Source organism: Xyrauchen texanus, chromosome 3 (genome assembly GCF_025860055.1).
Source record: "Xyrauchen texanus isolate HMW12.3.18 chromosome 3, RBS_HiC_50CHRs, whole genome shotgun sequence".
NCBI lineage: Eukaryota > Metazoa > Chordata > Actinopteri > Cypriniformes > Catostomidae > Xyrauchen > Xyrauchen texanus.
This window is the reverse complement of record NC_068278.1, coordinates 31,441,645-31,464,960: the sequence shown is the minus strand read 5'-3', so window position 1 is coordinate 31,464,960 and position 23,316 is coordinate 31,441,645. Positions and strand designations below refer to the sequence as shown.

The window sequence follows — 23,316 nt, the reverse complement described above, 5'->3', positions numbered from 1 at the left end:
ATTGACAATAATAAACTTGGAGATGTTTAAAGAAGCAGGTCGGCATAGAGTGTTAGAATATTAAAAGTTTAATTCTAGAATTGTAATACCATAATGGTATTCATAATGGACACATGCAAATGTTTTGGACTTGCTAGCACCACATCAGAAGAATAGAGAGGTACATTTCATATGTGCTTTTAATTGCAGTACTACTGCATTGACTACTGCAGTCAATACACAATATGTGAATTTACAAAAAATTCAAGACTTAATTTGGATGTCACTTCTATAGATAACCAAACTCTGTGTACACAAAAATTTTGAGATTGAATAATACTATATTAATGTTCACCATTGTTTAGTGATTGATTGGTGAAATCAGATGGATAAACGTTTTTCTTTACTATTTAGGATTCTAATATTGTAAGCCTAATACAGACATATTTTAATTTGCCGTAATGAAGCATCTCTTAATGAACAAATGTAAAATGAGAATCAGGTTTGATTAAAAACAATCTGGAGGTTTCCTGTCTACCTGGAGTAGGGGAAAAAAAATATGTTTTGGAGCTCAGACTGTATCAAATCTCTAACTGTGTATTGTATATTTAGGTTGCAATAAAAATTATCGACAAAACTCAGTTGAACCCAACCAGCCTACAAAAGGTAAGACCATTTTATGTACATATTGGAATTCCCTGCCAAGAACTATGAGAGAGTGTAGTACTTTAAAATGTTTAAATTAGGTGTTAAAAAACACTAGATAGAGTTGGTTTATGTGGTATTTTTAAGACTATTCATTTATTTTAGTTTCTTGTTTATTAATTGTATGTTAAATATAAAACTGTGAAAACACACTGCTTTCCAGGGCTGTTCTGCAACTGCCTTTATTGCTAGAGGCTTTTAGTATTATACCTAGTTTACAAGTATTGCAGTAATGTCTGTTCTGTGTGAGTGTTTAGATTCACTGTTGAGTCTGAGCTCTTGGCTGTGCACCAGTGACTCATCTGTCTCGCAGTAGATTATCTCCGGCCTTCAATCCTCCAACTGAAGCCCACCACTCCGATATCACTTTATAATTCTGTTCATGTACATTCCACTGAGGTCGATCATACATCAAGTTATGAAAATGTGTAAACTTCATGCTTCTGACTTTGAACAACTGGGTGGATGTTAAATCGAACTGCAGTGTTCAGCACTTCTGATTTTAACTATAGAAGTGCTATAGAGACAGACAGATTTAGATTTTAACCAAATAAAGGCTTGAGAGGGAGACAGGTATAAGGCACATAGCAATTGTCAAGTCAAGTAATTTTTATAGTCATTCTCCCTTTTCACAACACACATAGTTTCAAAGTAGCATGAATTATGCTGTAACTTAAAGTCCTCATTAAGCAGTTTAAATTAAACACATGATTGAAAATTATGATTTAATAATTATTTGTCTTTTGTCACAAAGATGAGTGTCAAATCCAAGTGCAAGTGAACAGTTTATTAAAGACTGACAGCACAGGGAATTACTTCAACGGCCGCGAGTAGGCGGGTGCTCTAGAAGTGACAATCTCGAGAAGAGATAAGCAGACTGAAATGTAGCGCGAACTCAGGTCAGCGTCAGGAACTAAACTCCTAGAGGAGTCCTCAGTAGACTGGAGGTAAAGGGGAAATCGGGTTGCACCCGCAAGGAACTAGGACACAAGACTGGGTAACAAAGCACAAACATGAATAACGAACCAACACCATGCATGACAATTTCCAGCTAGATAAAGGCAGCTAACAAGCAGTAGTAATTAATAGCAGCTGACGGCAGTGGAGTAATCAGCTGGTGCTAAGCAACAAACAAGCACTACTAACACGCACGCACACACACACACACACACCCCGCACCTATAACACGCCAACAGATGACAAAATGAACACACGGATTGAAGAACCGTGACAGTACCCCCCTCCCCTACGAGTGCCTCCTGGCACTCCCAGGGGAGCTTACCTGACGATTGAAATCCTCGATAAGGGAGCGATCCAGTATGTCCCTAGCAGGAACCCAACTCCTCTCCTCCGGACCGTAACCCTCCCAGTCCACCAAGTACTGGAAACCGCGTCCCCTCCGTCTAGAGACCAGAATACGATTAACTGAATATGTAGGCTCCCCGTCTACGAGTCGCGGCAGTGGGGGAACCAGCATCGGCGGATTAAGGTTAGACCGAAAAACCGGTTTCAATTTGGAGACATGAAAGGCGGGGTGAATTCTCCTGCACGCTGGAGGAAGTTTGAGGCGGACTGCCACCGGACTAATGATCTTGGTGACAGTGAACGGGCCGATGAATTTGGGAGCTAGTTTATTAGACACAGAACGGAGAGGAATATTCTTAGTAGAAAGCCACACCTTTTGACCCACAATGTACACGGCAGGCTTTGACCGGTGGCGATCGGCCTTAGCCTTAGTGCGCACCCCCACCTGGAGTAGAGTCTCACAGGCTCTGGTCCAAGTGCGGTGGCACCTCTGGACGAAGGCGTGAGCAGAGGGGACCGCGACTTCGGATTCCAGACTGGGAAAAATAGGTGGCTGGTACCCTACGCTACCCTCAAATGGAGATAGGCCCGTGGATGACACTGGTAACGAGTTGTGTGCGTACTCCACCCATGAGAGTTTCTGGCTCCAGGAGGAAGGATTCTGAGAAACCAAACATCGCAACACTCTCTCTAAGTCTTGGTTGGCACGCTCGGTCTGCCCGTTGCTCTGAGGGTGAAACCCAGAAGAAAGACTGACACTACGCCCCAGTAAGCTGCAAAACTCTCTCCAAAATTTGGAAATAAATTGGGGACCCCTGTCAGAGACCACGTCTATCGGGAGGCCATGTAATCAAAAGACGTGATCTATAACAGCAACCGCTGTCTCCTTGGCAGACGGTAATTTAGGCAAGGGAATGAAATGGGCCGCCTTCGAGAACCGGTCCACTACGGTCAAAACGACCGAATTTCCCTGGGAGGGCGGGAGGGCAGTGACAAAATCTAGCGCGATGTGGGACCAGGGTCTAGAAGGGACAGGCAGCGGTTGGAGTAACCCATCCGGCGGACGATTGGAAGTCTTACCACGAGCACAGACCGAACATGCCAATACATAACTCCGAATGTTGCGAGCCATAGAGGGCCACCAGAATTGTTGCCTGACCAAAAAACTGGTGCGATTAGCTCCTGGGTGACATGCTATAGTGGAACAATGACCCCACCAGATTACGTCGGACCTTGACCCTTCCGGTACAAATAAGCGACTCGGTGGACAACCGGGCGGAGGCGTTACCCCTTCTAAGGCCGCACGGACCTTCGACTCGATCTCCCAAACGAGTGTGGAGACAATGAGTCTCTCAGGAAAAATGCACTCTGGAGTAGACGGGCGAACGGAACGATCAAAAATGCGAGATAAAGCATCGGGCTTGATGTTTCTGGAGCCTGGACGATATGACAAGGAAAACTCGAAACGACCGAAAAAAAGTGCCCAACGAGCCTGCCTGGAGTTGAGTCGTTTAGCTGATCTGATATACTCAAGGTTCTTATGATCATTCCAGACGATAAAGGGTACCCCTGAACCCTCTAACCAATGACGCCATTGCTCCAACGCTAACTTGACTGCCAGCAGCTCTCTGTTACCAATGTCATAGTTACATTCCGCAGGAGACAAACGATGAGAAAAAAACGCGCAAGGATGCATCTTGTGGTCCGCGGGCGAGCGCTGGGAAAGAACCGCTCCTACCCCACCTCTGACGCGTCGACCTCCACCACAAACTGACGTGAAGGATCAGGGGCTATAAGAATGGGAGCCGAAACGAAGCGGCTTTTGAGGTTGGTAAACGCAGCTTCAGCTACATCAGACCACCTGAACGTAGTTTTGGAAGAGGTCAAGGCGGTCAGAGGAGTGGCTAGTTGGCTGAAATTGCGAATGAAATGCCGGTAAAAATTGGCGAACCCCAGAAACCTCTGTAGGGCCTTACGGGAATCTGGAGTTGGCCAATCCACCACAGCCTTAACCTTGTCGGGATCCATGCGCACCCCCTCGGAGGAGATGATATAACCCAGAAATGGAACCGACTGAGCGTGGAACGAACATTTCTCTGCCTTGACAAAAAGCCCATTCTCTAACAGTCTCTGGAGCACTCGCCTGACGTGCTGAACGTGTTCCTGGATAGAAGAAGAAAATATCAGTATGTCATCCAGGTAGACATATATGAACTGATCTACCATATCTCTCAGCACGTCATTAACGAGTGCCTGGAAAACCGCAGGGGAGTTAGACAGGCCGAACGGCATGACCAAATATTCAAAATGACCCCTGGGGGTGTTAAAAGCAGTTTTCCATTCATCCCCCCTCCTCATGCGGACCAAATGATAAGCGTTGCGTAAATCCAATTTTGTGAAGATGGATGCTCCCTGCAACCTCTCGAAGGCCGAAGACATCAACGGCAAAGGATAAGTATTCTTTACCGTGATGTTGTTCAACCCTCGGTAGTCAATACAAGGTCGCAGAGAGCCATCCTTCTTACCCACAAAAAAGAACCCTGCCCCCGCTGGAGAAGAGGAGGGACGGATGAACCCAGAGGCTAGAGAATCAGAAATATACTTCTCCATGGCCTCCCTTTCCGGAATGGAAAGTGAGTATAACTTGCCTTTCGGCAGAGACATACCTGTCAGTAAATCTATGGCACAGTCATAAGGATGATGCGGAGGGAGAGAAGCAGCCCGATACTTACTGAACACTTCCTTTAGGTCGAGATACTCACGTGGCACGTTAGATCCGTGTGCTCATCCTGAAACACAACACAAGACACTGGAGAACATACAGACATTAAACAAGAAGCATGACAATATTCACTCCAAGACAAAACAGAATTCCTGCACCAATTAATATGTGGGTTATGGAGTGCCAGCCAAGGATGGCCAAGTACCACAGGAGCGGAAGGAGAGTGGATTAAAAGAAACTTAATCTCCTCTGAATGGTTACCAGAGGTAACAAGTCTCACTAAGGCCGTGGAATGAGTAACAGAGGGTAACAGTTGGCCGTTAAGCGCAACTACAGAAATGGGTTGAGGGAGTGTCCTCACAGGTATCAAGAGTTTCTGAGCGAAGTTAAAGTCTAAAAAATTACCCTCTGCCCCTGAGTCTATTAGAGCTTCACAGTCAACGCTCTGAGCAGAAAGTTTTAAACTGACAGTGAGATGAGTGGCAGAAAAAGGGGATTTAGTCAAAATAGATCCACCCGTCAGTAACCTCTTACCTACTGGCAGGTGCTGGCTTTTACTGGACATTGGAGAGCAATGTAAGCAATATAAGCACAGTCCTCTCTCTCTCCTTCTCTGCTTCTCCCTTTGCGATAGGCGAGATCTGCCCATCTGCATAGGTCCAGGAGCTGAAAAAGGGTCTGCAGTCTCCACTGCAGAAGAAGATACATTAGACTGAGCAGTGACCGGCCAACCTCGCTGTGTTCGTGGTCCCCGTCGTCGTAGTCGCGAGTCCACCAGAATGGCTAGGTCGATGAGTTTATCCACCCCCGTGGGTAATTCCAAGGCATAGATCTCGTCTTTGATGTGCTCAGAGAGTCCGTGTAAGAACATGTCCCATTGAGCCTCCGAATTCCAGCCACACTCCGCAGCCAAGGTGCGGAACTCAATGGAATAGTCCGTGACTGGACGATCTCCTTGACGCAACTCCGCGAGAATGCTCGCTGCGTCTCTACCGGAGGCTGTGCGATCAAAGACCTTTCTGAGTTCGCGTGAAAAACTATCAAACGAGTCACAACAAGGAAGTCGCTGTTCCCACACAGTAGTTCCCCAAGTCGCGGCTCTCCCCGATAAAAGTGTGATAACAAAAGCCACCTTAGATTCCTCAGTGGGGAAAGAAGAGGGTTGAAGAGAGATGTGTAGTGAACACTTCGCCAGAAAGGAGCGACATAATTGAGGCTCACCAGAATAAAACGCTGGAGGTGGAAGACGTGGATCACTGGCTCGAATGGTCTGCGTGACCGAGGCCGGTGGAGGTGTAGTTGCTTGACTACGCACTGAAGTCGACTCGGTTCTCAGCTGTTGCAACTGAGTAGTTAACTCGGAGACCTGGGTTACCAGCGCCTGTATAGCGCGACCCGTGGCTACTGCCTGTTCCTCCTGTTGTTGCATACGAGCCTCGCTCCTAGACAGAATCTCTGTCAATTCGGTCACACTTGCTGGATTCATTTCCGGGTCGGTTCGTTCTGTCACAAAGATGAGTCTCAAATTCAAGTGCAAGTGAACAGTTTATTAAAGACTGACAGCACAGGGAATTACTTCAACGGCCGCGAGTAGGCGGGTGCTCTAGAAGTGACAATCTCGAGAAGAGATAAGCAGACTGAAATGTAGCGCGAACTCAGGTCAGCGTCAGGAACCAAACTCCTAGAGGAGTCCTCAGTAGACTGGAGGTAAAGGGGAAATCGGGTTGCACCCGCAAGGAACTAGGACACAAGACTGGGTAACAAAGCACAAACATGAATAACGAACCGACACCATGCATGACAATTTCCAGCTAGATAAAGGCAGCTAACAAGCAATGGTAATTAATAGCAGCTGACGGCAGTGGAGTAATCAGCTGGTGCTAAGCAACAAACAAGCACTACTAACACGCACGCACACACACACACACACACCCCGCACCTATAACACGCCAACAGATGACAAAATGAACACACGGATCGAAGAACCGTGACATCTTTAGGCCCCTGGTGAGCAAGCCAAGTCATGATAAGTCATATGTAACTCTGAGCAGAGTAAGAGCAGTCCCTGTAATATGATTGGACCACAATTCTGACTGAAATTCTTTACACAGACCATTTCTCTATAAAAATGAACAAAGTTGGAATGACACTACCTTTCTTAGAATTTTAGAAATACATGGGAGATTTGGATCAGCCTATTATCAGCCAACTTGCTGGGTTAAGTTGTGGTTTCTTTATAAGCAGTTTGATAACTGCCCGCTTGAAAGTACATGTCCTTATATATAGCTAGGAGTTCATAATATTGAGAAGAGGTCCTGAGATTATAGGAAACACCTCTTTTGGTAGCTTAGTGGTATTGAGTATAGCACACATGTTGTTGCTTTTGATGCTTTAATAAGTTTTGTTAGCTCTTTCTGACTATAAGTTAAGTTGCTTGTAGGGAATACTATGAGAAACTGAAACTGCTGTGGCAGATGTTAATATGCATAATTTAAATTTTCTTTCTTATGGTCTCAAAATTTTAGTAAAGAAATTAATAAAGTGGTTACTACTATGCTGCTAGGGAATACCTGGTTCAGTCAAAAAATATAAAATATAGAGTGGTTGTAAATATGATGGGGATACTGGTTAATGTAAAAAAAGCACACACACACACACACCCACACACACACATCTAAGAAAGAGCTTCATGCTCGAAACATCATTTAATTTAGTCCTGCTTATGAGAGCTTTTTAGGTGTGTGGATCTTTTGCTTTTTATTACTATTGATTTGTTGGTTCTGATCCTACACCCGGATCTGTTTGCTTAAGATGTTTGTTTGTTGTTGTTTTTTTTTTATATAAATTAATTGTAGATATTCAGTCTGAGAGAATCTTCAATGTGGATCCTTTTCCAGATTATTTTCGTATTGTATTATATTGTAATGCTCTGAATATATAATATATGAATATGAATATAAAATAATTCAAATGTTGGAATGATTAAATTCAAAATATAGGCTATATCAAATGTGTATTGAGAGAAAAAAAGAGAGAGACAGTTCGGTTTACTTATCAGTAATCTTTTGTGTATTTCGCCCAAATGTCTCCTGTGAGCATTTTCATGGAATTTAGTTTAGTTATTTATATTAATTGAGTCTTTTGATTTATTACAGTATCTTTTTAAGTCTGGCCGTGTTTTCAAAATGCATAATTTGTTTGTGTGGTTAGTGTATGTGTTGGAGAGGAGAGGTCGACAGCTGCGGTTCTCCACAGGCCCAGAATGCCCCCATTGTGATTTAATCCCAGGCTTGTAACACATACACAGTTAACTTTACACAAACTGTAAACCACCATTATTGAACATAAGTCACATTTGGCTTTTTAATCGGTCATATTGCACTCTGTTGTTAGTAAGTTAGAATCATTGTTCAGTGGACCATTTGCTAGACTAAACAAGTATTGGTTCCATTCCCTCTTTTTTGGTTAGACTTTATAATTGTGTAATTGTTTTGCTCAGAGAGAAATCTATATTATTGATTGTACATACCATAATACCCTTTTGTGTTGCACATATTAGAGAACAATTTTAAGTTTGGTCTTGTGTGATGTGGTTTGATGCATGTGTGGTCTTATGCATTTGCTGTGTAGTGAAGGAATATACACAGGCACGCATGCACGCACACACACAGACACACACACACACTTGTTGGTACTCCTGTCATTATGAGGACTCTTCATAGACATAAATATTTTTATACTGAACAAATTTTATATTTTATCCCCTAACCCTACACTAGGGGTCAGCAACCTATGTCATTTGTGCCAGCATTGGCACACAGAGGGGTAATCACTGGCATGCCATCAACAGCGAGAGGAGTAGACTATTTTATTTCTATAAATTCCGCTCCTGCATTCCAATCTACATCTTGATGTAATCCTTCTCATGATCACACAGCGTGTTTTCATGAGCTGAATGGGAGGTTAAACAAAAAGTAAAAATTTAACGAGACTGTGTGGAAAACACCACTATTATTCCTTGAGATTTCCAGCCCAGCATACAGGCACACCCTCCTTAAACCATGGTCACACTCAAAATTACATTTAATGATTAAAAGAGAAAACAAACCCACATCGTGTCTAATCGAGTCTATTCAAAATATAAATTATACCTGAAAATAAAGTTTTAGGATTTTGCAGATGCGATTCACCAAAAAGACTAAATAGTTGATCGGCTTGTGATGTGCAAATTTCTTGCATGCGCAGCGTGAGTCTCATCACACTTTAATAGTGTTTCCCGTCTGTCACTCACTTCGAAGTTGTGTCGAAGAAGCTCTCAAGTCTTTCTTGAGAGCCTTTCGCATCTCTGATCTATGAGAAAAGGCCAATAAGAAATTGACAGACAGAATTTGCATGTCCCGCCCCCGGACATACGGGTATAAAGGGAGGGAAATGCGTCTGTTTCATTCAGAAATGTACTTCGGAGCCGACTGGTTGTGCATGCAGCGAGCTGCGAGTCACACATTGTTCCTCCCATCTCTGAATAGCAATTGCTGTTGGATCTACGGCACATATCAGAGGCTTTCTCCCTTCTCTGCATGGCAGTGCAGCTTTGTCCCTGGGCATTTCGACAGCGCAGTAAAAGAGTTTATTTCTCAAAAACAGTTATTTTCTCTAAAAGAGCAGCGGGCGTTGAACGTCCTTTTCAGGACGCGTCTTTATAAAGATGCCCTTCTGCCTCTGTGTAGTTCCTAGATGCGCTAGAGTGCTCTCCGCTCCTGACGGCCACAGCCGCTGTGTCGAGTCTGGGCAGCGATCACACCGAGGCAGCGTTTGTGGATGGCTCATGTTCTCACTGCGAGAACATGTCCATGACATCATTGCGGTCACGGCTTTCCATACTCAGAAGGAACGCCACTCCAGCCCCCCATGTTGCTCCATCTTCCCACGGTATTGAGGATGACCCGGCTGGCGATGGAGGCAATTTGGGATGGCGGCTTGCTCGGTTTCGCCGGGTACTCCCCCGCAAACCACCCGCCCCCCGGCACGCTCGTTGACTTCTGTCCGGGCTCGAGGCAACAGTGGCTCGGTATTGGGATGTGGAAGATCTAGCTGATCTACCACCTGCTGTCATAGACATGATCAACCAAGCAAGAGCTCCCTCTATCAGGCAACTTTACGCCCTGAAGTGGCACTTGTTTGCAAATTGGTGTTCTTCCTGGGCTGAAGACCCACAGAGGTGCACAGTTAGGTCAGTGCTTTCATTCCTGCAGGAGAGGTTGGAGGGGAGGCATTCCCCTCCACCTTGAAGGTGTATGTAGCTGCTATCGCGGCCCACCACGACACAGTAGACGGCAAGTCTTTGGGTAAGCACGACTTAATTATGAGGTTCCTAAGAGGCGCCCAGAGGTTAAATCCCTCCCGGCCAAGCCTGTTCCCCTCCTGGGATCTCACAGTGGTCCTCTTCGAGCCCCTAGAATCAGTCGGACTCAGGGCTCTCTCCCTGAAGACGGCCCTCCTGATATCGCTCTCCTCCATCAAAAGGGTTGGGGACCTGCAAGCGTTCTCTGTCAGCGACACCTGCCTGGAGTTCAGTGCAGCAGACACTCATGTTATCCTAAGACTGTGACCGGGCTACGTGCCCAAGGTTCCTACCACTCCCTTCAGGGACCAGGTAGTGAACCTGCAAGCACTGCCCCGGGAGGAGGCAGGCCCAGCCACTTCATTGCTGTGTCCGGTACGTGCTTTGCGTATCTACTTGGACCGAACACAGAGCTTTAGATGTTCTGAGCAGCTCTTTGTCTGCTTTGGTGGACAGCGGAAAGGGAACAGTGTCTCCAAACAGAGGCTTTTTTAGTGGATGCCATTACATTGGCCTATCACACCCAGACAGTGCCCCCCATGCGGGTCCGAGCACACTCAAAAAGAAGTGTTGTGTCCTCATGGGCACTGGCCAGGGGCACCGCCTTAGCAGACATATGCAGAGCAGTGGGTTGGGCAACACCCAATACCTTTCTGAGATTTTAAAATCTCAGGTCCGAGCCGGTAGAACTCGATACACGCTTAAAAACTGACTTGCACCTAGCGCCCTTTCCCTCTGCTGAGGTAAAACGTGCGCTCTTATCCCAGGAGATCTTGGCTATCCCCCCACTATCTTGCTACCCCCCACTATCTTGGCTCCCTGGATGACTCCTCCCGAGCCCTCTGGTCTGCGAATTCAGCAGTGGAATTCACCCCCTGGTCGCCGTGTCTGTAGCAACTCCTCCCTCCCAATAAGGCAGGATCAATCACCGCGCCACTTTCCACATGTGACCTAAAAACCTATCTGATGCATTCACCACGCTTTACCTCCCCCAGTCTGGGCAGTTGTGGTCTCCTTCCCCGATGCGTATGATAGCGTTAAGCTGGCCCCAGCTGCTTTAAATCTATGCGAGAAACATAGTGAGAGAAAAGGTGCGGCTGGCGCGGCCTGCTCCCATGCTTGGCACGTCGCCTTGTTCCCCCTGTCGGGGGTAAAGAACCAGAAGGCTTTGATGACAAAATGGGGCGTTGGGGAAGGGTACGTGCAGTCTGACACAGCCGGTCGCTTTGGCACGTAAAATACCTGCCCGCTCCTGTGTCAGCAGTACACGTACACGGCTCGGCACATGCTGTGATTTAAATTGGACCCCTAGTGCCGCTTCTTCGACACATCGTCGGAGTGACCGACAGACGGGGAATGTCTAGGTTACGAATGTAACCTTCGTTCCCTGATGGAGGGAACGAGACATTGTGTCCTCCCGGCCACGTCGCTGAACTGCGGCCGAACCTCATTGTCAGGTCCTCAGAAAAATCCTAAATGAAACAGATGCATTTCCCTCCCTTTATATCCGTATGTCCGGGGGTGGAACATGCAAATTCTGTCTGCCAATTTCTCATTGGCCTTTTCTCATAAATCATAGATGCGAAAGGCTCTCAAGAGAGACTCCTAGTGTCACTTATTCGACACATCGTCTCCTTCCCTCCATCAGGGAACGGAGGTTACATCCTCCCATTCAGCTGATGAACGAAATGTGCGAAAAACTTCACAGAAATAAAATAGCCTGCTCCTCTCTGACTGTTGCTTGCGTGATAGTAAATACATGATTACAATTACATAATATAAGAAACATATAAGACTCCACACAATTTCGTGATCAGCAATCAAATAATCACATTTGTGACATCAATTGTGTTAACTTGTTTTATACAAAAGGACAGGTTTTCTTTCATTAAAGCATTTTCACAAGATGCACTGGGAAAATTCACTTGAAAGATCGGGATTATATCATAATTATTATATTTTGCAATTTTTTTTAACTCAAACTGTTATGCTGATAATCGGCACAGCCTTTGACCAGAAAAATAAAAATGTCACTCCATGTTAAAAAGGTTGCCGACCCCTGCCCTAAAACTAACCCTCACAGAAACTTTTGGCATTTTTACAAAAAAAACAACAACATTGTTTTGTATGTTTTTTAAGCCATTTGAATTACAGGGACACTAGTGGTGTCCTCATAAACCATATTTATAGCAGAATACCCTCGTAATTAGTGTGTAACCTAAAACGGTTTCCTTGTAAACTACAAAAAACAACTCACTCGCACACAAAAAAAATTATTCTGTAATTTAATTGCCATAATTTTGTTCCAAACCCATAATGACTTTCTTTCTTCAAATGGAGACGTTAGGGAGAATATTATAGAAATAAATAAATAAAAGTGAATGGTGACTGAGGCTTGCATCTTTTTCTTTCTTTCTTTCTTTCTTTATTCAATTTAGATTTACAGGTGTAGTGCACATCAATAAACATTTCTATATATGTGCCAGTTTATCTATTACAGCACATTTTTAACTGTTGTCCCTGGGCATTTGTTCTATGAAAAAGCAGGTATAAAAACTTATATAATTCTTAGAACCCAAGTAAAAATAGACATCATAAAAGAGTTGCAAAAATTATACATGCAATGTATGCAACACATAGGGGTGGGATATAAAGGGGGTCACCAGCGGCTCACTAAAAAGGCAGCTCACCCGCTCAACAGTTCTAAGGGGTGCAAAATTTGGTGCCGCATACATACTTGAAAATTTGTAGTTGCGCCCCTGGTCTCACATGTATAATGGGAATTTTCACAAGTTCACATTTTCGTGTAATTCTGAAGAGAGATACAGGTAAACACATTTGGCTTGCTGTTTGGAGGGCTCGAGCACACAAAAAAAAATATTGATAGAAGAGTGATGTTGTACTGAATATCATAACAATACAATATGTGATGATATTCTTTACAACAGCACAATTGCAAGGGCTAGATAACTTAATGCTCTATAAACAAGAAGGTATAGAATTCAAAGCTTTATATATAATATTTTACATTTTACACACAACAATCTCAAGTTGTTTTGTCTAGTTTTACTTCACTAAATGGAGTTAATTAATAGAGGTTCAGGCATATTCATTTTAATTTGACAAATCACAGCCCACGAGACACAGCTTTCCTGACATACCTCTGTGGAGCGGAGGGGGGCGGGGCCGGGTCGGAATATCGCGCGCCTCATCAGGCCGATTGGGGACCGGGCGTGCGATATTCCGACCCGGCCCCGCCCCCCTCCGCTCCACAACCTCCTTCACCCCATCTCCACTTGTTCTCTAGATTCATAATTTATTTAAATAAGTAAATACCTCTTCTATAAAAGATTACATTGACATATGAACTACTGAACAAAAATTGTTCCAAAAGATGGCCTTGGAAGGCTGCATTTAATGTTAGATTTGAGGCTCAAAACTAACTGTTGTATAATAATATATAGACTATTAGTTACTCTGTGTCTGCACAATCTTGTGCGTGCACACGACTGTGCCTTGGCACGTCAAGTATATTATGCACTTGCACATCTTTTTGAGATAAATATACTCGCGCTCGCTCCTCGGTTAGAAGACTTTGTTTGCTCAGTATAATTGTTGTGCTCTCTCACTTGTTGCCACAGCAACACAAATGGTGTATTGGGTATTCCCCGTGGATAAAGAGAGAGACAACGAAATACAGAAGAATACTGTATAATGTTTCTGTGTTTCTCTATCTGGATATTAGTGTTCCATAGAAAGGCTTCATGTTGATATTCAGTTTCATAATCCATATATTCATATGTTTTGTCCCTCTTGTTAACCACTGAATATTCAGAGTGTCTTTTCTCACAGTTGTGTGTTTCTCACTTTTTTCTCTCTTTTTCTGTATTCTTTTGCAGCTGTTCAGAGAGGTGAGGATCATGAAGAACCTCCATCACCCCAATATTGGTAAGATTCACTGAAATACAACAAATGATTGATGGATGGATGGATGGATGGATGGATGGATAGATAGATAGATGTGTTTTAATCTTTAATGTTCTAATACGTTACAGTGCAACTCTTCGAGGTGATTGAAACAGAGAAGACGCTTTATCTTGTGATGGAATATGCAAGTGGAGGTGAGCTCTGTTGTCCATACTTGAGTTTGCCCTTTTACTACATAGTGCTTCAGGTCAAGGCTCCAAACCAATATTTGTATGATTTCTGCAACATAATGCAACAAAAGTAATTATTCTTAGCATAATATTGTGATCTTTGAGATATCTTTTCATGTGTGGATTTCCAGGTGAGGTGTTTGATTACCTAGTGTCACATGGGAGAATGAAAGAGATTGAGGCTAGAGCCAAATTCAGACAGGTGAGACAATTACCTCAGCACTATACTGCATACTGCACTGGGCTGAATAATCAGGATATTTCACTGGTACACCACATTAAACGTCCAGTTCACATTTTCAGCTCCAATTTGAGTTTCGTATGCACTTACTGGTTTGTGTTCTTTTTAATTTTTCTTTCAGATTGTGTCAGCTGTTCATTACTGTCATCAGAAGAATATAGTGCACAGAGATCTGAAGGTATGAGCTGGAATCTATGCAATGAGGAGAATATGTGTAATTAAGTAATTGTTTTTCTAGTATCTGTTTGTATCACTTTGTGTCCTTTTTCTTTCTCTTTGTTTTCCCCGCAACTTAAATTTCTATGTCTCTCTTTCACTCTTTTTCTCTCTGTTTTTGTAGGCAGAGAATTTGCTGTTGGATGCAGATGCTAATATAAAGATAGCAGACTTTGGCTTTAGTAATGAGTTTACGTTGGGGAATAAGTTGGACACGTTCTGTGGTTCCCCGCCTTACGCAGCCCCAGAGCTCTTTCAAGGCAAAAAGTATGATGGGCCAGAGGTAGACATCTGGAGTCTGGGGGTCATCCTTTACACGCTGGTCAGCGGGTCTCTGCCTTTTGATGGACAGAACCTCAAGGTTCAGTTACTTCATTCTTAAACCCACTACTATCCTTTTCCAAACCCATTACCACCCTGTCTAATGGAGTTGGGGAAGAATCGATACGGTATCATATTGCAGTACTCTTTGGTTGTGATATTAAAACAAAAAATTGACATCAATTCTATGCCTTTCATAGACATTAACATTGTTTGGTCATTGGTATCAATATGTGCCATGCATTTGAGCAGTCTTTCAGCATCATAAAAGGCTGTCTGTTCCGCAGTAAAGTAGCTATGCTAGATAGCTGTAGTTTCCTGTATCCTCCACAATCTAGCATTCAGAAACAAACCACAAGATGCTCAACTGCGCCGCAAAAAATTGCTTTCAGTACTACTTATTTGGGTGCAAAGTAGATTGTCTCTAACATTTGTTGGATAGTGAAATTATCTTTTTATACTTTTATTTGAGATTAGAATACTGGTTAAAGTTATGCACTTGCACTTTAAACATTCTATTGCAGTCGAACTAAAACAAAACTTTATCTTTTTAAAATGTCATGTTTGAGTCCATGCTAGATAATGCAATCGAAGCTCAGTGTCGTCCAGCATGTATGCATGTTAATCAGATCACGACTGGCCTTGGCATGATCCGTTTGCTCGGAAAGACAGAGGTGGCATCCAACAATTATTTAACACTTCCGCAGCAGACGTTCTTTCTTCATTTATTTGATTATGCATTGTATACTTGGACAGACAGATGAAAAATTTAGCTTGACTATAACTGTGCATGTTAACGTACTGACTGTAATGTGACCATAAATTTAAGATGCTCTATTTCCATTTACATTAAGCATGTACGTTAATTTCTTCTGTCTAATGACTGATCTTTGTTTACCTTACTGTGCGGTGGTGCGTGTTTTCCAGGAGCTGCGTGAGCGAGTGCTGAGGGGGAAGTATCGTGTGCCCTTCTACATGTCCACAGACTGTGAGGGGATTCTGCGGAGGTTCCTTGTGCTCAATCCCAGCAAACGTTGCACTCTAGAGGTGCCCACATTCACAGACACTCTCTACCTTTCCAAACCCTTGACCTGGTAGCAGATTACATAATATGAAGCATCTGTGCTAATTTATATCTTTGTAAAATGTCTGTGCTTTTAAACAGTTGTTTTAAACTGGTTTTGCTTCAGGACTAAGATTTTATATTTGACATCAGTGGTGACCTAACACCCTGTCTACAACGGACACGAGTGATGCATCACATCAAAAGAAAATAGCTCCTGTTCTATTGCTTACACACTGCAGAGCTTCTCCAGCAACTTTATTATTCTGTCTGTCTGAAATAAAATTGTTGTACTGATTAAAAATCCTACATGGGAATCTTTCTGCCATGAAATTGAAAAAATAGCGACTATTGCATTAAAGGCAGCACGTGATGTTTCTTGTCTCTGGTCTACTAATTTAAAAGCTTTTGTTTTTTATGTATTCACAGTTTTAGCAACAATTACATTAAAATAAAAAGTATATAATAAGTAAATGTTTATACCAGAATTATTTCTGTATAAAGTAGGACAGGTTATTCCGCCTTTTAACCATTGCTGAAGTTTACTTGAGCTCACATCTGATTGATCCATTGCTTCTTGTTAGTTAGGATATTTAATTTGATGTTTCCAGTGTAGACAGCCTCAAGCCATGGATGTGTGCACTGGATGTTTTTGGCAACATTCTGAGTAAACTCTAGAGACTGTTGTGCATGAAAATTCCAGGAGATCAGCAGTTACAGAAATATTCAAACTAGTGGCCGAAATCGAAATCACTAAGATCACTATTTTTCGCCATTCTGATGGTTGATTTAAACAGTAATGGAAGCTCCCTACCCATATCTGTGTGATTTTATGCATTACACTGCTGCCATATGATTGGGTGATTAGATAATTGCATGAATAAGTAGGTGTACAGGTGTTCTAAAGTGCTCAGTGAGTGTATGTTTATCCTCGTTACAAGTGAACCCATATTTAATTTAGGCTGAGTCGTATTTTCTTTTACATTGCATAGATTTGTTCATGGTATTTAAGGATGAGGGCATGTTATGCATCCTGCCCATGTTGACATCTGCCCAATTTGGTTAACTTCTACCAAATGATAGATGAATTTGCACCAAAATACAGTAGAATTCATTGGATGTAGAGCCTTTGTTGTCAAGAACAAAAGATATGGAATTTTATCATTTATTTTTTTGCAATTGTAATAAATGCCCACAATTATATAGTTAAATGCATTCTATTATTTGCATTTATAATGTTTTTTCTCTGCTGTCCTGATCCTATCAGAACAGACCTATCAGAACAGACATCTTGCAACCCAAGATGCTTAAAAATGTATGTTATGGAATGATTTTCCGGACATTATTCAAAAGGAATTGCAAATTGTATTTGCAATTGCGTTTTCAATTTGTGGACGCATAAAATGTGACATAATCCAAACGCAATTGCAAATCGCGCATTACCGTTTGCATTTTCGTTTAAGCGAACGCACAGTGACTGCCAGATTTCAAATGGAAAAGCAAAGTCCGTTTGCAACTGTGTTTCCCATATCTTACGAGTTTTGGCCCTGTCATATTTAAATAGCAATTTCAATTACCATGTCTGCTTTTTCACTTTCTCAGCGTCGCGTATGTAGCCAGCCAAAACTCAAATGGAATACTATTTCCTTAGTATTTCCATTGACGCCTTACACGAAACCTGTCAATCAGGGTCAAGGGTGGGATTATGCTATGGGCGCGTTTGTCTTGGGAAGAGACGTCACTCACAGTCGACGGTTAAGATCAAATAAACCGGCGTCTGTTCAGGGCATCACCTCTTTATTTATTTTGTATTTATTTTAATGTTTATTTGACAGGGACAAATGCATAGAACATTGCTTTATAAAGAATAGGCCTACAAAGTAGATGCCACGCATACATGTTTCTAGCCATGACTAATTTGCAACCCCTGTCCCTGGTTAGGCTTATAAATTTAAAACAAAAATTACAGAGTATTGAGTTTAAGATTTATAATTAATAAAATACATACAACAAATACATCCCATATATGAAATAAGATATGGGCTTAAGTAGATGTGGAAGTCACTATAAATCAAAGTCTAGACACATTTAACAATACAAGAACACAAAAGGGTGCATATGTCTGTGCGTGCTCACATATGCAGCATTATGTTTGTATGCATTGTGTTATGTCCTACGGAAGCGTATTGCATTCACTTGAGAGAAAAAAATCTACTCTGTTTTTCTGAATTAACGACTTAATTATCTCAGAATTACGAGATAATTTTTCATGGAAAAAAAGTTTTTTCTCTGTTTTTCTGAATTAACGACTTAATTATCTCAGAATTACGAGATAATTTTTCATTAAAAAAAATATTGAGATCCCTCAAAATCCTGCCAGGAGCTCTATTTTAGCTGGATTGCAAGTAAACATGTCCCGCCTTTCAAGTTTAATCCGGTTTTATTTTACTTTGGGTCTGAGACAATTTATAGAGATATATTTTAAACTTGGCCTTCAATACAAAGACATTACTGTCTATGACATTTGTAATACTGTCATGGCTGAGACACGCTTTGATCTTCCAAAGAACACTAATCAAGCAATAGACTTGTACTTGCATTTAACACGAGAACTACCAGAATTCTAGAACTACTAGAATGGCCATAGGGGCAGTCTAGCAGCTAATATATAATATATATAGGCCTATGTATTTATATAGTCTAGCACTATTACATATTACAAAAAAAGATCGTATTATATAGGACTATCTGCGTTCGCTTGGCGCTCCATTTGATCCATATTATTGTATTTTATTCAATACATTTTTAGGGTGATGACGCCATAAAATATGACGACAGACATTAGAAGCTTCATTCTAAAACCTCAATAGAAGTTTCGAATGTAAATATGACATGACATTTGGTATGAACGGTCAGAATGACCGCTATGGCCATTCTAGTAGTTACAGAATTCTGGTAGTTCTCGTGTTAAATGCAAGTACAAGTCTATTGCTTGATTAGTGTTCTTTGGAAGATCAAAGCGTGTCTCAGCCATGACAGTATTACAAATGTCATAGACAGTAATGTCTTTGTATTGAAGGCCAAGTTTAAAATATATCTCTATATATTGTCTCAGACCCAAAGTAAAATAAAACCGGATTAAACTTGAAAGGCGGGACATGTTTACTTGCAATCCAGCTAAAATAGAGCTCCTGGCAGGATTTTGAGGGATCTCAATATTTTTTTTAATGAAAAATTATCTCGTAATTCTGAGATAATTAAGTCGTTAATTCAGAAAAACAGAGCAAAAACTTTTTTTTCCATGAAAAATGATCTCGTAATTCTGAGATAATTAAGTCGTTAATTCAGAAAAACAGAGCAAAAACTTTTTTCCATGAAAAATTATCTCGTAATTCTGAGATAATTAAGTCGTTAATTCAGAAAAACAGAGTAGATTTTTTTTTCTCAAGTGAATGCAATACGCTTCCGTAGGACATAACACAATGCATACAAACATAATGCTGCATATGTGAGCACGCACAGACATATGCACACTTTTGTGTTCTTGTATTGTTAAATGTGTCTAGACTTTGATTTATAGTGACTTCCACATCTACTTAAGCCCATATCTTATTTCATATATGGGATGTATTTGTTGTATGTATTTTATTAATTATAAATCTTAAACTCAATACTCTGTAATTTTTGTTTTAAATTTATAAGCTTAACCAGAGGCAGGGGTTGCAAATTATTCATGGCTAGAAACATGTATGTGTGGCATCTACTTTGTAGGCCTATTCTTTATAAAGCAATGTTCTATGCATTTGTCCCTGTCAAATAAACATTAAAATAAATACAAAATAAATAAAGAGGTGATGCCCTGAACAGATGCCGGTTTATTTGATCTTAACCGTCGACTGTGAGTGACGTCTCTTCCCAAGACAAACACGCCCCATAGCATAATCCCACCCTTGACCCTGATTGACAGGTTTCCGTGCAAGGCGTCAATAGAAATACTAAGGGAAATAGTATTCCATTTGAGTTTTGGCTGGCTACATACGCGACGCTGAGAAAGTGAAAAAGCAGACATGGTAATTGAAATTGCTATTTAAATATGACAGGGCCAAAACTCGTAAGATATGGGAAACACAGTTGCAAACGGACTTTGCTTTTCCATTTGAAATCTGGCAGTCACTGTGCGTTCGCTTAAACGAAAATGCAAACGGTAATGCGCGATTTGCAATTGCGTTTGGATTATGTCACATTTTATGCGTCCACAAATTGAAAACGCAATTGCAAATACAATTTGCAATTCCTTTTGAATAATGTCCGGAAAATCATTCCATAGTATGTGTTGAATAGCTTTAGCTTAAAAAAGTCACTGCATACTTTTATTGATTTACAATTCGAGCTTTGATGTCTATGCAGTTAAATGACTGAGCTGTGAATTTTCTGTGAAATCAGTATGCTGTATTCCCTCCACAGCAAGTGATGAAGGATAAGTGGATGAATGCGGGGCATGAGAGTGATGAGCTAAAGCCTCATATTGAGCCAGCAGAGGACTACAGTGACCCCAACCGCATAGGTGAGCATGTAAACCAGCAGGAAACAGGCTAAAGTCTGAACCTTTATGCATTTGGTGTTACAGTTTCACTATTAGGTTACATTTCTCCATAAAAGAAGAGACTAATTGTATCTGTAAAGATTTATCTCTTTTCTCACTTATTTCTCTTTTTTGTTCAGAGATTATGGTCGGGATGGGTTTTACCACAGAAGAGATTAAGGACTCTTTACTAAATCAGAAATATAATGAAGTCACGGCTACATATCTACTGTTGGGCCTGAAGACTGAGGTAACACTTGAGTACATGTGCAAGCACACACAGTATTACAATATTCTGCTTGAAATTATTATTAGCTGAAATAGAGCTCAACAGTGGCCCCCCACTTTTTCAGTTGTATTTTTCATTGATTCTGTCCATTGGTAGGTAGTGTATTTCCCCACTGGGAATCCGGCAATTACATTTTTTGTATTTTTTATTTTTTTTTAAAGCATTGCCATTTGACATTGTTATTATGTTTTCAGGATGGCACTGAGTCACGAGTTAGTGGCAGTATGACATTGCCACGGGTGCGTCCAAGCCCAATTACCAACGGAACCAGCAAACCCTCCCCCTCTTCATCATCTTCATCATCACACAGCAAGACTCAGCGCAGCGCCTCTACCTACCATCGCCAGCGACGGCACAGTGACTTCTGTACGAAACATTTAAGCATGAACTCAAAACGCAAACTTAGTCAAGTGTTAATGTTGTTAATTTTATTAATTATGCTTGATTGTTGTGCAGGTGGTCCCAGCATGCCTGTGATGCACCCTAAGCGTAGCCCGACCAGTGGTGGAGATCGTGAGTTGCGTGAGAGTCGCATGCCGCCGAGGAAGGCCAGCTGCAGCGTAATGGGCAGTCGGACCCTCCCCCCATCTAGTCCAATGGTCAGCACCGCCAACAACCCAAATAAGGCGGAGATACCTGACCGACGCAAGGAGATGACCGCCACCACTGTGAGAGAGAGGGAGATAGGGTGGAGGGTGGGCTAACAGAGGGTGGGTAATGAGAGTTTCAGAGAGGGAAAATGATAAAATCATCTGATTTCTGTAATAGCTCTTGACTGATGAATGGTTTCATTTTGTGGGATGTTGCCTTTTTTGGAAATATCAGAGAATTTTAAAATGATGGTTTACATGCTTGAATAAGTCATGGAAATTTCTATGTATATAGTAAATATAAATGTTTCTGGTTAGGCTGTGCTGTAAAATATTTAATCGACTACATATTACTCATGTGTATTGTAAAACATGCTTGGAAGGCATAGTGATCTATTTTGAGTTGGGCCATTTCTCCAAATATCACAAATGACTTAAAAAGCTATGGAAATTAATTGGTAAATAAGAGAAGGAACCCTAGTAAGGATGTGTTTTGTGTCCATATGTAGTTAATGAGATATTTTATGGGGGGGTTATGAAATCTCATGTGTCATCTTTGTTGCAGAATAATATCCCAGGAAGTACTATGACCCGCAGGAACACGTACGTATGTACAGATCGTTCCAGCACTGACCGACACTCACTGCTGCAGAACGGCAAAGACAACAGGTGACAAAGACATGCATTCATAAAGACAAACACAAATGCACACTGTGTTATACTGTATATCCCAGATCACTGTCTCTCATTCTCTCTCTGGGTTTCTGTCTCTCCTCAGCTCTCTGTCTCACCGTCTCCCCCCCACCTCTCCGTCCACTCTCAGTATTGTGGGAGCAGGAGCCTCCTCCTCCTCTTCCTCAGGTGAGCGCTGTCGGCTGACACGTGGTTCCACCATCCGGAGCACCTTCCACGGTGGTCAACTCCGTGACCGTGTACCACCTACTTATGGACCTCCACCCACGTCTCCCATTCTCAGCCATGAGGCGGGAGCCCTGCCACCCAACGCCCGCAGCCGGGCCACCTCTAACTTGTTCAGCAAAATCACCTCCAAACTCACACGCAGGTAAGAGGAGACACACTCATCACACAATTACAGTGAACACATGGCAAATCACCTGACAAAAAACTATGTAAAGCATCATTTAAATGGGAAAGATATTTCCAATCCATATAGAAATTATCCACCGCTTCTCTAGCAAAAGTATGACAAAAATCCAACTTATGTGTAATCAAGAATTGAAACTAGTATGCATATCAAATGCTTTTTTATGTGAATTATCTGACTCAAAAATGTATGCTCTCTTTTTGATGTCACACATTCAAACAAACAGGACCCAGGACATGTGATCTCAACAATTAAATTTACAGAGGAAATCTTGAACAAAGATCCAGACAAAACAAACACATCACACCAAATATAGATCATTCAAAACTAGATTGCTCATATTATAGACAATGAAACTGTATATGGCAAAAGCTTGAAACGGTGATGAGATATGTGTTCAGTCGATGGACATCCCTTTCTTATGTATGTCACGTTGCCACTTTACTTTTCTAGTCCATCTAAAACAAAATTATTTATTTACAAATATCCTCAGTGTGTAAGGCCAGTTTATTCCTCTGCACCGAACCTACAACGTAGGCTCCATGTAGCTGCTAATGCTTTGGTTTGCATTTATAGTTCTGCCTTGGTGTGTCTGTGTCGTTTTGTTAGTACACAGCCAAAATGCTATTGTATTGAGAGAAAATGCCTTAATTTCTGAAATAACTGTGCATTTCGTAAATAAAAAAGGCAGTGCAGTGGT

General features: G+C 41.8%; 1 protein-coding gene across 4 annotated transcripts in view; it reads left to right on the top strand.

The window, feature by feature from the left end:
- The window catches only part of LOC127620983 (MAP/microtubule affinity-regulating kinase 4-like), a 37,533-nt gene that overhangs the window by 5,287 nt on the left and 8,930 nt on the right, over positions 1–23,316 (top strand). For all 4 annotated transcript variants that reach the window (XM_052094374.1, XM_052094400.1, XM_052094382.1 and 1 more), the window contains exons 3-15: positions 592–645; positions 13,952–14,000; positions 14,108–14,173; positions 14,341–14,411; positions 14,572–14,628; positions 14,791–15,027; positions 15,915–16,034; positions 20,515–20,614; positions 20,773–20,882; positions 21,116–21,287; positions 21,378–21,589; positions 22,077–22,180; positions 22,290–22,574. In XM_052094374.1, the coding sequence (XP_051950334.1) occupies positions 592–645; positions 13,952–14,000; positions 14,108–14,173; positions 14,341–14,411; positions 14,572–14,628; positions 14,791–15,027; positions 15,915–16,034; positions 20,515–20,614; positions 20,773–20,882; positions 21,116–21,287; positions 21,378–21,589; positions 22,077–22,180; positions 22,290–22,574 (1,637 nt within the window). The remainder of the gene's footprint in view (positions 1–591; positions 646–13,951; positions 14,001–14,107; positions 14,174–14,340; positions 14,412–14,571; positions 14,629–14,790; positions 15,028–15,914; positions 16,035–20,514; positions 20,615–20,772; positions 20,883–21,115; positions 21,288–21,377; positions 21,590–22,076; positions 22,181–22,289; positions 22,575–23,316) is intronic.